Source organism: Macaca thibetana, chromosome 20 (genome assembly GCF_024542745.1).
Source record: "Macaca thibetana thibetana isolate TM-01 chromosome 20, ASM2454274v1, whole genome shotgun sequence".
Classification (NCBI taxonomy): domain Eukaryota; kingdom Metazoa; phylum Chordata; class Mammalia; order Primates; family Cercopithecidae; genus Macaca; species Macaca thibetana.
Window position 1 is genome coordinate 15518039 of NC_065597.1, and position 14722 is coordinate 15532760.

Consider the following 14722-nt stretch of genomic DNA (forward strand, 5'->3'; position numbering starts at 1 on the left):
GCCTGCCTTGGCCTCCTAGAGTGCTGGAATTACAGGCCTGAGAGAAAGAGGATTCTTAGGAAGGTATCTGCACCATTCATAAGCCTCAGGCAGTCATAGCTGGACAATGGCTATCAAGCAAATCTATAAATAGCTTGTTAAAATGTAGATTCTGAAGCAGTAGCTGTGGTCAAGCCTTTCTAACAAGCTCCCAGCTGTCCCAGTGCTGCTTGTTAGGCAAACCATACTTTGAGAAGAGTAGCTTGAGAGCTTTTCTCCTCTCTCAGCACACACCTGTTGATTGCAGAAGGCATTGGATATTTCCCACTTCCTTGAAGCTCTTTGAAGTGCTTGGACACCATGAAAGGAATTGACCTGCCCCAAGTACAGCACAAGAGTTCTTCCCAAGGTGGACTAGCTTGGGCCTCCAGGACTTAACCCTGTGCCATGGAAAGAAGTAGTCATAATGACAATACTGGAGGCTTCTCATCCACGAAACCAAACACAGAATTGGTAGCTTCCATGTAATCACCTATTGACATATTTTTAAATATGCAGAAATGTTCTAACATATGGAAAGTACGGAATAATAAAAAACATTGAATGCACATTCAGCTTTATCAAAGTTAGTATTTTTCTCTGCTTCAGATTTTCTTAAATAATAAAACACTCAGGAATAATTAAAGCCCTCTGTGTAGCCCTCTCTAGTCTCTCTCTCCTTCCTTCCCTTCCACCAAAGGGTAACTACTGGCCTGAATTTGAGGGGGGAATTCATTCTTTCAGCAAATATTTATTGAGTGTCTTCTACGTGCCATGCCCAAGTCTAGGAACTAGAGATACAGCAGTGAACAAGACAATATCCTCATGAACTGACATTCTGGAGAGGGAAACTGACAATGAATAGATAAATAAGTGTTTTGCATGCTTCTTAGGCTTTGTGCAAGTGGCATTATACTGTACATATCTCTTGTTTTATTCACTCAGCATTTATCCATGTTGATACATCTACCTCTAATTCACCCATTTTTTAAAATTTTATTTGTTTTGGAGACAGTCTTGTTCTGTCACCCAGGGTGGAATGCAGTGCTGTGGCCTCGGCTCACTGCAACCTCTGCCTCCCAGGTTCAAGCAATTCTCCTGCCTTAGCCTCCCAAGTAGCTGGGACTACAGGCGCCCATCACCACGCCTGGCTAATTTTTTATATTTTTAGTAAAGATGGGGTTTCACCATGTTGTCCAGGCTGGTCTCAAACTCCTAGCCTCAGGTGATCCACCTGCCTCAGCCTCTCAAAGTGCTGGAATTACAGATGTGAGCCTCTGCACCTGGCTAATTCATTCATTTTTAACTGCTGTATAGAATTCCATCAGTTTGCCTCTGCTTACTTATGTACCGTTAATTTGTATGTTCTGTTATTGAATATATAAGTTGTTTCCTATTTTTGATAATTATCAACAAGGGTGACAAAACATTCCTTTTCGCATATCTTTATACACATGTGCACAGTTCCCCTAGAACATATATACACTCAGAACTGGAATTGCAGGATTCGAAGAGTTTGTGCTTCTTCAGCTGTACTAGATGTTGCTAAATTGCTTTCCATATTGGTTATACTAATTTACGTCATCACCAGCGGTGAATGAGAGATCCAGGCACCTCTTTCCATCTCTAAATTGCTGGTGTTTGTTTTATGTCTGTCCCCTCCTTAGCACTCTGTCCAACTAGAATCAATGTCTTGATTCTAATTCCAGGTTGGGCCACAGAGCACAATTCTGAGGACACAGTGTCTCTGTAACCACCTGACCTTCTTTGCCAGCGACTTCTTTGTCGTGCCCAGGACCGTGAATGTTGAAGACACGGTTGAACTGTTCCTTCGCGTGACCAACAATCCTGTTGGGGTGTCACTGCTGGCTGGCCTTTTAGGATTCTATGTGATCACAGTTGTGTGGGCTTGGAAAAAGGATCAAGCAGATAAGCAGAAGGTAACGAGACTTTGGGTTCAACAGATTTGCCATGATGGTCTTGAGTAATTAAATAAGATGGGGGAAAAAACACACCTTTGTCAAAGCCTGGTACTGGGAGGCATAGAAATTCAAGTGGAACTTTTCTTATGTTTATCTTCATGTCTACTGTCTGAAGACCTAAGAACCTTTTCTCTATTTTTGTTTCCTTTGGTTCCAAGATTGGACCCTTGTGGGACTCCTTCTAGGACAGGAATGAGCCAAAAGAAAATGCTAGCCAGGTGCAGTGGCTCATGCCTGTAATTCCAACATTTTGGGAGGCCAGGGCAGGAGGATCACTTGAACTCAGGAGTTGAAGGCAAGCCTGGGCACCATAGCAAGACCTTGTCTCTATTAAAAATTAAAAACAAAATGAGCCAGGCATGGTGGTGCATGCTTGTAGTTCCAGCTACTTGGGTAGCTGAGGTGGGAAGATCACTTGAGGCCAGAATCGTTGAGGCTGCAGTGAGCTATCGTGCCACTTTACTCCAGCCTGGGCAACAGAGACCTAGTCTCCAAAAAGGAAAACAAAAGACCTAGAGAGCTTAACTAAAGTCAAATGCAAGTTTATCTTACTTTATACATTGGATATGAAAGTTATATGTAAATTGGCCACATGCAGTGGCTCACACCTGTAATCCCAGCACTTTCAGAGGCCGAGGCAGGTGGATCACCTGAGGTCAGGAGTTCGAGACCAGCCTGGCCAACATGGTGAAACCCCATCTCTACTAAAAATACAAAAATTAGCCAGGTGTGGTGGCGCGAACCTGTAATCCCAGCTACTTGGGAGGCTGAGGCAGGAGAATCGCTTGAGCCTGGGAGACAGAGGTTGCAGTGAGCCAAGATCATGCCACTGCACTCCAGCCTGACTGACAGAGTGAGACTCTGTCTCAAAAAAAAAAAAAAAGTTACATATAAATCAAATTATAATTTAATGTAACTGACTGGGTGAGGTGGCTCACGCCTGTAATCCCAGCACTTTGGGAGGCCGAGGTGGGTGTATCACTTGAGTTCAAGAGTTCAAGACCAGCCTGGTCAACGTGGTGAAACCCCGTCTCTACTAAAAATCCAAAAATTAACCGGCCATGGTGGCGCATGTCTGTAGTCCCAGCCACTCAGGAGGCTGAGGTGGGAGGATCACTTGAACCTGGGAGGCAGAGGTTGCAGTGAGCTAAGAATACAACATTGCACTCCAGCCTGGGCAACATAGCAAGGCTCCATCTCAAAAAATAAAAATGAAAATGTAACTATATACAAGAAACTTATATGGTATGTTTTTTAAAACAAAAATCTTTTGACAGCCTCTTCTTTCCATGTGTTTGTTCTTCCTATGTTTTCTTGCACTTGGAAATTCTAGAATACGCTAAGTGTTCATTTCTTGTTGCCCTGGGTGTAGGGTTGTCCGCGTTAGTAAACAAAAGTACAGGCTACCTAGTTAAATTTGTATTTTAAATACATAGTTCATCTTTAGTGTAAGCATGCCCCAAATTATTCATAGTTTATCTGAAATGCAAATTTAGCCGGGTATTCTCTGTTATCTGGTACCTAAGTGGGAGAGAGGTGCAAGGATTTAGAGGCTTAAGACCTGATTGGGTGATTCTATGACTATTTCACTTGAGAGATACAGGCCCTGGAGGTTCAGGCCTCATCCCCACTTTAGTGGCTTAGGTCTGCTCACGTGTCTGTCTGCTGCCCACACCTCAGCCCTGCTTTCTGTAGGGCTGCCACACCTGCCAGAGTGCATCCTCCTGCTCCTCAGTTGGAGGAGGCGGAAGCTATTCTACGTGGAGGCCTAGTAAGTTGCTTGGTTCTGCTTTTCTTGCAGGTGAAGGTTACTGTCCTGGCTGATAATGACCCCAGCGCTCAGTTTCACTACCTTATTCAGGTCTACACCGGATATCGAAGAAGGGCTGCTACAACAGCTAAGGTTAATGAAATAAATGTTCTTCACTTGTTCTTGCTTTGTGTCTTCTGCCACATGAGACACACTCTGAGCTGGTGATATCCTGGCAACCAATAGCACTTTAAAAGCGATCAGAGATTGGTATTTTCTAGTTCTAAACTGTACATGCGGGCCATGCATGGGGGCTCACACCTGTAATCCCAACACTTTGGGAGGCCAAGATGGGGAGGTCACCTAAGGTCAGGAGTTTGAGACCAGCCTGGCCAACAAGGTGAAACCCCTTCTCTACTAAAAATACAGAAATTAGCTGAGCGTGATGGCCCATGCCTGTAATCACAGCTACACAGGAGGTTGAGGCACAAGAATTGCTTCAACTCAGGAGGCGGAGGTTGCAGTGAGCCAAGATCACGCCACTGTACTCCAGCCTGGGTGACAGAGCAAGACTTCGTGTCAGAAAAAAAAAAAATACTGTGTGTATGAAGAATTCTCTATGCTTGTCTAAGATCCGAAAGACTTGGTCTAAATACAGTTTTCTATGTCTTCATCTCTCTCCTTAGGGATAAACCCAAAGAATCGTGTTAAAATTCCCTCTGTTTTATCTTTCCCTGTCTCATGGTAGGTTGTCATCACCCTCTATGGATCAGAGGGACGGAGTGAGCCCCATCATCTCTGTGATCCCCAGAAGACAGTCTTTGAACGAGGGGGCCTGGATGTCTTCCTTCTCACCACTCGGTCCTCTTTAGGGGACCTGCACAGCCTTCGGCTCTGGCATGACAATTCTGGCATCAGTCCCTCCTGGTGAGTACTTATGTCCTGTTGGCTGTTGCTGCTGCTTTGTGGATCCAAGAGAGAAGAAGGAAGATCACCACAATAAATCACAGTAAAGCTTTGAGCCCTAAATAGTAACAAACGACTATTAGATTTCAGTTTTAAAGCTATCTACAAAGAATAAGCCCTGGAAAGAAGTGTGAGAGATTAACAATATCATTTTTTTTGGGATAGTAGAGTAATAGATGCTTTGTTTTCTCTAATTTTATTTTCATTAAATGTCATGATTGTGAACAGCAAATAACACCAATGAAATATTGCCTGAAAGTGCCACAAATTAAAAGTATTTGTAAATATGAAAAAAATATCCTTAAAGACTAACTTTAGTAAACAACTATCTACTGACAGTCAAACTTTGAGTCAAACTTAAGAACTTGGCCGGGCGCGGTGGCTCAAGCCTGTAATCCCAGCACTTTGGGAGGCCGAGACGGGCGGATCACAAGGTCAGGAGATCGAGACCATCCTGGCTAACACGGCGAAACCCCGTCTCTACTAAAAACACAAAAAATTAGCCGGGCGAGGTGGCGGCGCCTGTGGTCCCAGCTACTCGGGAGACTGAGGCAGGAGAATGGCGTAAACCCGGGAGGCGGAGCTTGCAGTGAGCTGAGATCTGGCCACTGCACTCCAGCCTGGGCGACAGAGCGAGACTCCGTTCCAAAAAAAAAAAAAAAAAAAAAAAAAAAACTTAAGGACAGGGCGTAGCGGCTCACACCTGTAATCCTTATATTTTGGGAGGCCAAGGCAGGAGGATCACTTGAGGCCAGGAGTTTGAGAACAGCCTTAGCAACATAGGAAGACCCTGGCTCTACAAAAAAAAAAAAAAATATTTGCCAGGCATGGTGGTGTGCACCTATAATCCCAGCTACTCAGGAGGCTGAAGTAGGAGGATCACTTGAGCCTCGGAGGTTGAAGCTGCAGCGAGTATATCTGCACCACTGCACACCAGCCTGGGTAACAGCAAGACCCTGTCTCAGGGGGAAGGAAAAAAAAAAGTCAAGATCTTAAGGAAGGAGAAAGGATAGAATTACTGTATGAGATGTGCCTGAGGAGTTAGAGAAATAACTAGATGATGATAAACTCCTTGAACCTAACATATGTTAGGTTTGAATGATTCAGCATCTTCCTTCAGCAGCACCCAGAATTAGGAGAGGTACTACAGAAAGTAGATGATGCAATTAATTAAGAACGAAGATTACTGGTTCCTTGGAGTTAGGAAAAAAGAGAAAAATAAAGTGGAGTCTTAAGGCTCAGGCACTCAATCTGTTGCTAAATGTTGCCCACCTGCAAAGAGCAAAATTTTGCCTAAATTTATTAGCAAAATACATTTTTCCCCCTAGGCTAGATATACCAGCCACTGGGCCAGTAGAGCCTAATAACTTTCTTGCTGCTTCCGTTCTGTTCCAGTATGCACAAATCACCTTGTAAACCATCCTTCCAGTTTTATTTAAAAAGGTGAATAATGTATAGGAAGCACTTGAAAAGATGTTCAACGTGATTAGTCATCAGTAAATGAAAATGGTAGAGCACTAGCCACCCATCAGAATGGCTTAAATTAAAAATTCTCACAAAAGACCGGATGCAGTGGCTCACGCCTGTCATCCCAGCACTTTGGAAGGCCAAGGCGGGCAGATCACTTGAGGTCAGGAGTTCGAGACCAGCCTGACCAACATGGTGAAATCCTGTCTCTACTAAAAATACAAAAATTAGCCGGGTGTGGTGGCAAATGCCTGTAATCCCAACTACTGGGGAGGCTGAGGCAGGAGAATTGTTTGAACCTGGGAGGTGAAGATTGCAGTGAGCTGGGATGGTGCCACCACACTCCAACCTGGCAACAGAGTGAGAGTGTCTCCAAAAAAAAAAATTCTCACAAAACCAAGTTTAGAGAAGAATGGGGAGCAACTAAAACTCTCACACACCCCTAGTGAGAGTGTAAAATGGTATGGCCACTCCAGAGAACAGCTTGCCAGTTTCTTGTGAAGTTAAACATACACTGACCATGTAACCCAGAAATCGCACTTACAGGTATTTACCCAAGATCAACAAAAACGTGTGTCCACTGCAAGATCTGTACACATATGTTCATAGCAGCTTTATTAATAGCCCAAAACTCAAAACATCACAAATGTCTATCGAATGAATAAACAAATGTTAGTATATTCATTCAATGCAATACTACTCAACGAAAAGGAAACTGGCCGGGCGCGGTAGCTCAAGCCTGTAATCCCAGCACTTTGGGAGGCCGAGACGGGCGGATCACGACGTCAGGAGATCGAGACCATCCTGGCTAATATGGTGAAACCCCGTCTCTACTAAAAATACAAAAAACTAGCCGGGCGAGGTGGTGGGCGCCTGTAGTCCCACCTACTCAGGAGGCTGAGGCAGGAGAATGGCGTAAACCCGGGAGGCGGAGCTTGCAGTGAGCTGAGATCCAGCCACTGCACTCCAGCCTGGGCGGCAGAGCGAGACTCCGTCTCAAAAAAAAAAAAAAAAAGAAAAGAAACTATTGTTACATATAACTACATGGATGAATTTTTTAAAATTATGCTTAGTGAAAGAAGCTGTACAGAAAGAATGTATAGGCCAGACACCGTGGCTCACACCTCTCATCTCAGCACTTCGGGAGGCCAAGGTAGTTAGATCACTTGAGGTCAGGAGTTTGAGACCAGCCTGGGCAACATGGTGAAATTCCGTCTCTACAAAAAAATACAAATATTAGCTGGGAGTGGTGGCTCATGCCTATACTCCCAGCTACTTGGGGAGCTGAGGCGGGAGAATCACTTGAGCCCAAGAGGCGGAGGTTGCAGTGAGCCAACATCACACCACTACACTCCAGCCTGGGCAACAGAGCGAGACCCTGTCTCAAAAGAAAAAAAAAAAAAATATATATATATATATATAGCATATGATTCCACACATGTGAAATTCCGTAAAAGGCTAACTATTCTATAAAGATGGAGGACAGCAGATCATTGTTCTCCTAGGGCCAGGAGTGAGGGGGCAGGAGGTGACTGGAAGGAGGGATAGGGAACTTTTGGGGGTGATATTTTGATGGTGCTGGTGTATAAATGTTTGTCAAAATGCATTGAACTGGCCAGGCATGGTGGCTCATGCCTGTAATCCCAGCACTTTGGGAGGCCAGGGCGGGCGGATCACAAGGTCAGGAGATCGAAACCATCCTGGCTACAACATGGTGAAACCCCGTCTCTACTAAAAATACAAAAATTAGTCAGGCATGGTGGCTCGTGCCTGTAGTCCCAGCTACTTGGGAGGCTGATGGAGAATCACTTGAACCCGGGAGGCAGAGGTTACAATGAGCCAAGATCATGCCACTATACTCCAGCCTGTGTGACAGAGTGAGACTCCATATCAAAAAAAAAAAAAAAAAAAAAAATGCATTTTAGGGGCACGTGTTATCAGGACCTCCTGAGGCTGTCACAGGTACACATCCTTAACCTAGGCAAAATAAACTTTCTAGATTGACTGGGACCTGTCTCAGATATTCAGGGTTCACATTTTGGTAACCACGAAGGGATTCTAAGTTGGAGGTGCCCTAACCTTTGACAAATCTATCGGTGCTTGGTGCCAGCTTGAGCTACCTTTATGACTCAAGCCAATAGGACAATTTGCTGAGGCCTGGAAGCACCCCCTCCAGAGAATCCCTGATCCCCCAAAATTTGGTCGAGATCTAAAGTTTATTTTGCTGTACAACTCCTTTTTCTGGAGTTTGCTTGCTTCCAACAAGGAAAGCAAGTTTTCCTGCCTTCATGACGATGGGAGGCAGGTAACTGCTTTCTAGAGTTTGAGCTCACTTCTAACAGGGAAGGCGAATTTGAGTTTTTTCCTGCTTCTAGGGTAGTAGAGAGCAGTATTCAGCCTGAGACCTATCCCTAGGTAAGTAGCTGAATTGGAGTTTTGCCTTGGCTCAAGTTAAGATTAACAACCAGCTGGTCTTAATTTCTGCTGACCATTAGAGCACTCGGTGATCATAGTTTTGGGTTTTTGTTGTTGTTGTTTGTTCCAGTCTTTGTCCTGTCAGATTTGACCGACTCTACCTGACTTGGTCAAATCCAAATGAGAATTCCAAATTATGGGTATTGAATTGGTTAAAGTTTGTCACAGCTGCAAAAGAGGGAAAAAATGCATTGAACTGTACATTTTAAATGGCTACATTTTATCACGTATAAACTTCATACTACGATAAAGTTGATTAGAAAAAAGTGGCCAGGCACGATGACACATGCCTGTAATCCCAGCACTTTGGTAGGCTGAGGCAGGCGGATCATGAGGTCAGGAGTTCAAGACTAGCCTGGCCAACATAGTGGAACCCCATCTCTACTAAAGATGAAAATTAGCCAGGCGTGGTGTCACATGCCTATAATCCCAGCTACTTGGTGGCTGAGGCACAAGAATTGCTTGAACCCAGGAGGTGAAGGTTGCAGTGAGCCAAGATCACACCATTACACTCCAGCACTCCAGCATGGGCAACAGGACGAGACTCTATCTCAAAAAAAAAAAAAAAAAAAAAAAAAAAGAGTATGCAGGCCAGGCACGGTGGCACACGCCTGTAATCCCAGCACTTTGGGAGGCTGAGGAGGGCAGATGGCTTGAGCCCAAGAGTTCAAGACCAGCCTGGGCAACATGGCCAAACCCCATTTCTGCAAAAAATACAAAATATGTGTGTGTGTATATATACACACACATATATATACACATGTATATATGTCTATATATGTATATATGTATATGTATATGTGTATATATGTATGTATATGTATATATGTGTATATATGTATATATGTATATATGTATGTGTATATATGTATATGTATATATGTGTGTATATGTATATATGTGTATGTATATGTGTGTATATATGTGTGTATATAGCACCAGGCATTATTGGGGGAACCATCCCCCAATATTTCAACATAGGTTCTATTTTCCCTAAGTGTCGGCCAGTCTGAGAAATAAAGAGAAAGAGTACAAAGAGAAATTTTACAGCTGGGCCTCTAGGGGTGTCATCACATATTGGTAGGACCATGATGGCGACCCCAAGCCACAGAATCATCAAGTTTTTATTAGGGATTTTTAAAGGGGAGGGGGTGTGCAAACAGGGAGTAAGTCACAAAGATCACATGCTTCAAAGGGCAATAAAGGTCACAAGGCAAGGCAAAATTAGAATTACTGATGAGGGCCTATGTCCCGTTGTGCACACATTGTCTTGATAAACATCTTAACAAGAAACAGGGTTCGAGAGCAGACAACCGGTCTGACTAGAATTTACCAGGCTGGAATTTCCCCATCCTAGTAAGTCTGAGGGTACTGCAGGAGTCAGGGCGTATTTCACTCCTTATCTCAATCGCATAAGACAGACACTCCCAGAGCAGTCGTCTATAGACCTACCCCCAGGAATACATTCCTTCCCCAGGGTCTCAATTATTAATATTCCTTGCTGGTAAAAGAATTCAGCGATATTTCTCCTACTCATCCATTTACAGGCTCTCTGCAAGAAGAAAAATATGGCTGTATTCTGCCCGACCCCGTAGGCAGTCCGAGCTTATGGTTATCTTTCCTGGTTCCCTGAAAATTGCTGTTATTCTGTTCTTTCTTAGGGTGCACTGATTTCATATTGTTCAAACACACACGTTTTACAATTTATACAGTTAACGCAATTATCACTGTGTCCTGAGGTGTGACGTACATCCTCAGTTTACAAAGATGATTGGATTAAGAGATTAAAGACAGGCATAAGAAATTATAAGAGTATTGATTGGGGAAGTGATAAATGTCCATGAAATCTTCACAATTTATGTTCAGAGACTGCAGTAAAGACAGGTGTAAGAAATTATAAAAGTATTAATTTTGGAAACTGATATATGTCCATGAAATCTTCACAATTTATGTTCAGAGACTGCAGTAAAGACAGGTATAAGAAATTATAAAAGTATTAATTTGGGGAACTGAGGTATGTCCATGAAATCTTCACAATTTATGTTCAGCGATTGCAGTAAAGACAGGTGTAAAAAATTATAGAAGTAAGAATTTTGGGAACTGATAAATATCCATGAAATCTTCACAATTTATGTTCTTCTGCCTCAGCTCCAGCTGATCCCTATATTCGGGGTCCCTGACTTCCCACAACAGTCCATGGTGGCACACGCCTGTAGTCTGAGATACCCGGGAGGCTGAGGTGGGACAATCATTGAGCCCAGTGGTGGAGGCTGCAGTGTGATGAGTTGGCGCTACTGCACTGCACTCCAGCCTGGGCAACAGAGTGATACTCTGTTATCTGTTATAAAATAGACTGGTTGTGGTGGCTCACGCCTGTAATCCCAACACTTTGGGGGGCCAAGGAAGGTGGATCACAAGGTTAGGAGATCAAGACCATCCTGGCCAACATGGTGAAACCCCATCTCTACTAAAGATTTAAAAAATTAGCTGGGGCCGGGCGCGGTGGCTCAAGCCTGTAATCCCAGCACTTTGGGAGGCCGAGACGGGCGGATCACGAGGTCAGGAGATCGAGACCATCCTGGCTAACACGGTGAAACTCCGTCTTTACTAAAAAATACAAAAAACTAGCCAGGCGAGGTGGCGGGCGCCTGTAGTCCCAGCTACTCGGGAGGCTGAGGCAGGAGAATGGCGTAAACCCGGGAGGCGGAGCTTGCAGTGAGCAGAGATTCGGCCACTGCACTCCAGCCCGGTCAACAGAGCAAGACTCCGTCTCAAAAAAAAAAAAAAAAAAAAAAAAAAAAAGCTGGGTGTGGTGGCACGTGCCTGTAATCCCAGCTACTCGGGTGGCTGCGGCATGAGAATTGCTTGAACCTGGGAGGCAGAGGTTGCAGTGAGCCAAGATTACACCATTGTTCTCCAGCACTCCAGCCTGGGTGACAGGGTGAGACTCTGTCTCAAAATATATGTGTGTGTGTGTATATATATATTTTTATTTATATATGTATATATTTTACATACATATTTTATATATACACACACAGACACAGGCCAGTCATGGTGGCACACGCCTGTAATCTCAGCACTTTGGGAGGCTGAGGAGGGCAGATTGCTTGAGCCTGAGAGTTCAAGACCAGCCTGGGCAACATGGCAAAACCCCATTTATGCAAAAAATACAGAAATATATATAGCCAGGCATGGTGGCACACGCCTTTAATCTGAGATAGCTGGGAGGCTGAGGTGGGATAATCATTGAGCCTGGTGGTGGAGGCTGCAGTGTGACATGTTCACGCTACTACACTCCAGCCTGTGCAACAGAGTGAGACTCTGTCTCAAAAAAATAAAATAGGCCGGGAGCAGTGGCTCATGCCGGTAATTACAGCACCCCAGAGGCAGGTGGATCACGAGGTCAGGAGATCAAGACCATCCTGGCTAACATGGTGAAACCCCGTCTCTACTAAAAATACAAAAATTAGCTGGGTGTGATGGTGCATGTCTGTAGTCTCAACTACTCAGGAGACTGAGGCAGAATGGCTTGAACCCAGGAGGTGGAGGTTGCAGTGAGCCGAGATCATGCCACTGCACTCTAGCCTGGGGACAGAGCGAGACTCCGTCTCAAAAAAAATGAAATAATAGAAAAGTATGTGTATAGGAAAAGGTCTAAAGTATAATAAGTTGTTTTTTTTTTTTTAAAGACAGAGTCTTGCTCCGTTGCCCAGGTTGGAGTGCAGTGGTACGATCTCAGCTTACTGCAAGCTCCGCCTCCCAGATTCATGCCATTCTCCTGCCTCAGCCTGTCAAGTAGCTGGGACTGCAGGTGCCTGCCACCACGCCCAGCAAATTTTTTGTATTTTTAGTAGAGACGGGGTTTCACCGTGTTAGCCAGATGGTCTTGACCTTCTGACCTCGTGATCTGCCTGCCTTGGCCTCCCAAAGTGCTGGGATTACAGGCGTGAGCCATCACACCCGGCCAATAAATTATTATAGTTATCTCTAGGTAGCAGGATTATAAATTTTTAAAATGTTCTTCATTGTACTTTTAGATATTTTGAAAAAATTGAATGATGGATGTTATTTTATAATCACAGCAAAATAATTTTAAAATTTAACTCTTTTAGAGGAAGCACCCAAAGAAATTTACACCAATGTAATATTTTCTACTTTTCTAACAGTTTCTTACCACTGGTTTATATCAGTCCTAATTCTACATGTAGTCTTTGATTATAATACTATTATTTTTTTACCTCACAGTGATTTCATGCTCCTCAAGGATAAAGATACTGTCTTATTAATATTCTATTCTCAGCAGCTAGTACAGTGCCAAGATTATAGAGGAACTGAATAAATACTTGTTACAATTAATAATTATAATTAATATTGTAACAATAAGTATTCATTACAGTTAAATTCTCAGGATTATGTGTCACCTCTAGAGCTTCCTATCAGGTATTACGGCTCTTTTTTTCTGTTTTGTTTGAGACAGGGTCTGGTGCTGTCACCCAGGCTGGGGTGCAGTGGTGCAATCTCGGTTCACTGCAACCTGTGCCTCCCAAGTTGAAGTGATTCTTGTGCCTCAGCCTCCTGAGTACCTGAGACTACAGGCGTGCGCCACTACACCCAGCTAATTTTTGTGTTTTTAGTAGAAATAGGGTTTTACTGTGTTGGCCAGGCTGGTCTCAAACTCCTGGCCCCAAGCAATGCACCCACCTCAGTCTCCCAGAGTGTTGGGATTACAGGAGTGAGTCATTGTGCCCCACCCTTAAAGCTCTTTTGAAGGCATTCTCTGGTCACCATTTGATTTTCTTTTCATTTCTGTTTTTTTCGTTGTTGTTTGAGGGAGGGTCCTACCCCGTTGCCCAGACTGGAGTGCACTGACATGATTATGGCTCACCACAGCTTTGACCTCCTGGGTTCAAATGATCCTCCCACCTCAGCCTCCCAAGGAGCTGGGACCTCAGGTACACGTCACCACACCCAGCTAATTTTTCTTATTTTTTCTTTTTTATAGAGATGAGGTCTCCCTGTGTTGCCGAGGCCAGTCTCAAACTCATGGGCTCTAGCGATCCTCCTACTTTGGCCTCCCGAAGTGCTGGGATTGCAGGTGTGAACCACCGCACCTGGCCTGTTTTTATGTTTTTAATTGCAAATATTATATGTGCTTTAATGCAGAAAACTTGGAAAGCACAGAAAAGCAAAAGAATCAGCTCCCATAAAGAAGACTGCCAGTCCTTTTTTTTTTTTTTTTTTTTTTTTTTTTTTAGCAAATGACAATTTTTTCCATAATATTTCTGGTAATCATAGTGAATGTCTCAACTAGACTTTCCTAACACTCACTTTAGATTCTCTACTTTTTTTCTATTTGAAAGAATATAAGAGTAAAAGTTACACTGAACACATAAAAAGCCTGGGAATAGTTTCTCACCAATAAGAAAATAAATATTTTCTTCTTTATTTTGTTTTATTCTGCTTTTATTATACCTTGCTTTTATTTTCTTATTTTCCGAGACAAGGTCTGGCTCTGTCACCCAGGCTGGAGTGCAGTGGCATGATCACAGCTCACTGCAACCTCTGTCTCCCGGGCTCAAGTGATCCTCCCACCTCAGCCTCCTGAGTAGCTGGGACCACAGGCATGCACCACCATCCCTGGCTAATTTTTGTATTTTTTTAAATAGAAATGGGGTTTCACCACATTGCCCAGGCTAGTCTCAAATTCCTGAGCATGAGCAATCCACCCATCTCGGCTCCCAAAGTGCTGGGATTACAGGCATGAGTCAGCACCCCTGGCCCATACTTTGCTTTTAAGTGAAAGCTTTATATGTATAAAATGCACTCCCTGGTTGAATCAAATGCAACTTAGTCACCTGTTGTTTTATAAACTGCTTCAATGAGACAGTCACCAGAAATACTTTAGGTTTAAAGGAGTCTGGCCGGGCGCGGTGGCTCAAGCCTGTAATCCCAGCACTTTGGGAGGCAGAGACGGGCGGATCACGAGGTCAGGAGATCGAGACCATCCTGGCTCACACGGTGAAACCCCGTCTCTACTAAAAAATACAAAAAACTAGCCGGG

The 14722-nt window shown here is 43.9% G+C and overlaps 1 protein-coding gene across 1 annotated transcript in view; it reads left to right on the forward strand.

The window, feature by feature from the left end:
- The window catches only part of PKD1L3 (polycystin 1 like 3, transient receptor potential channel interacting), an 88794-nt gene that overhangs the window by 29919 nt on the left and 44153 nt on the right, over positions 1-14722 (forward strand). The window contains 3 exon segments of the mRNA XM_050772829.1: positions 1728-1958; positions 3802-3903; positions 4499-4677. Coding sequence (XP_050628786.1) covers positions 1728-1958; positions 3802-3903; positions 4499-4677 — 512 coding nt within the window.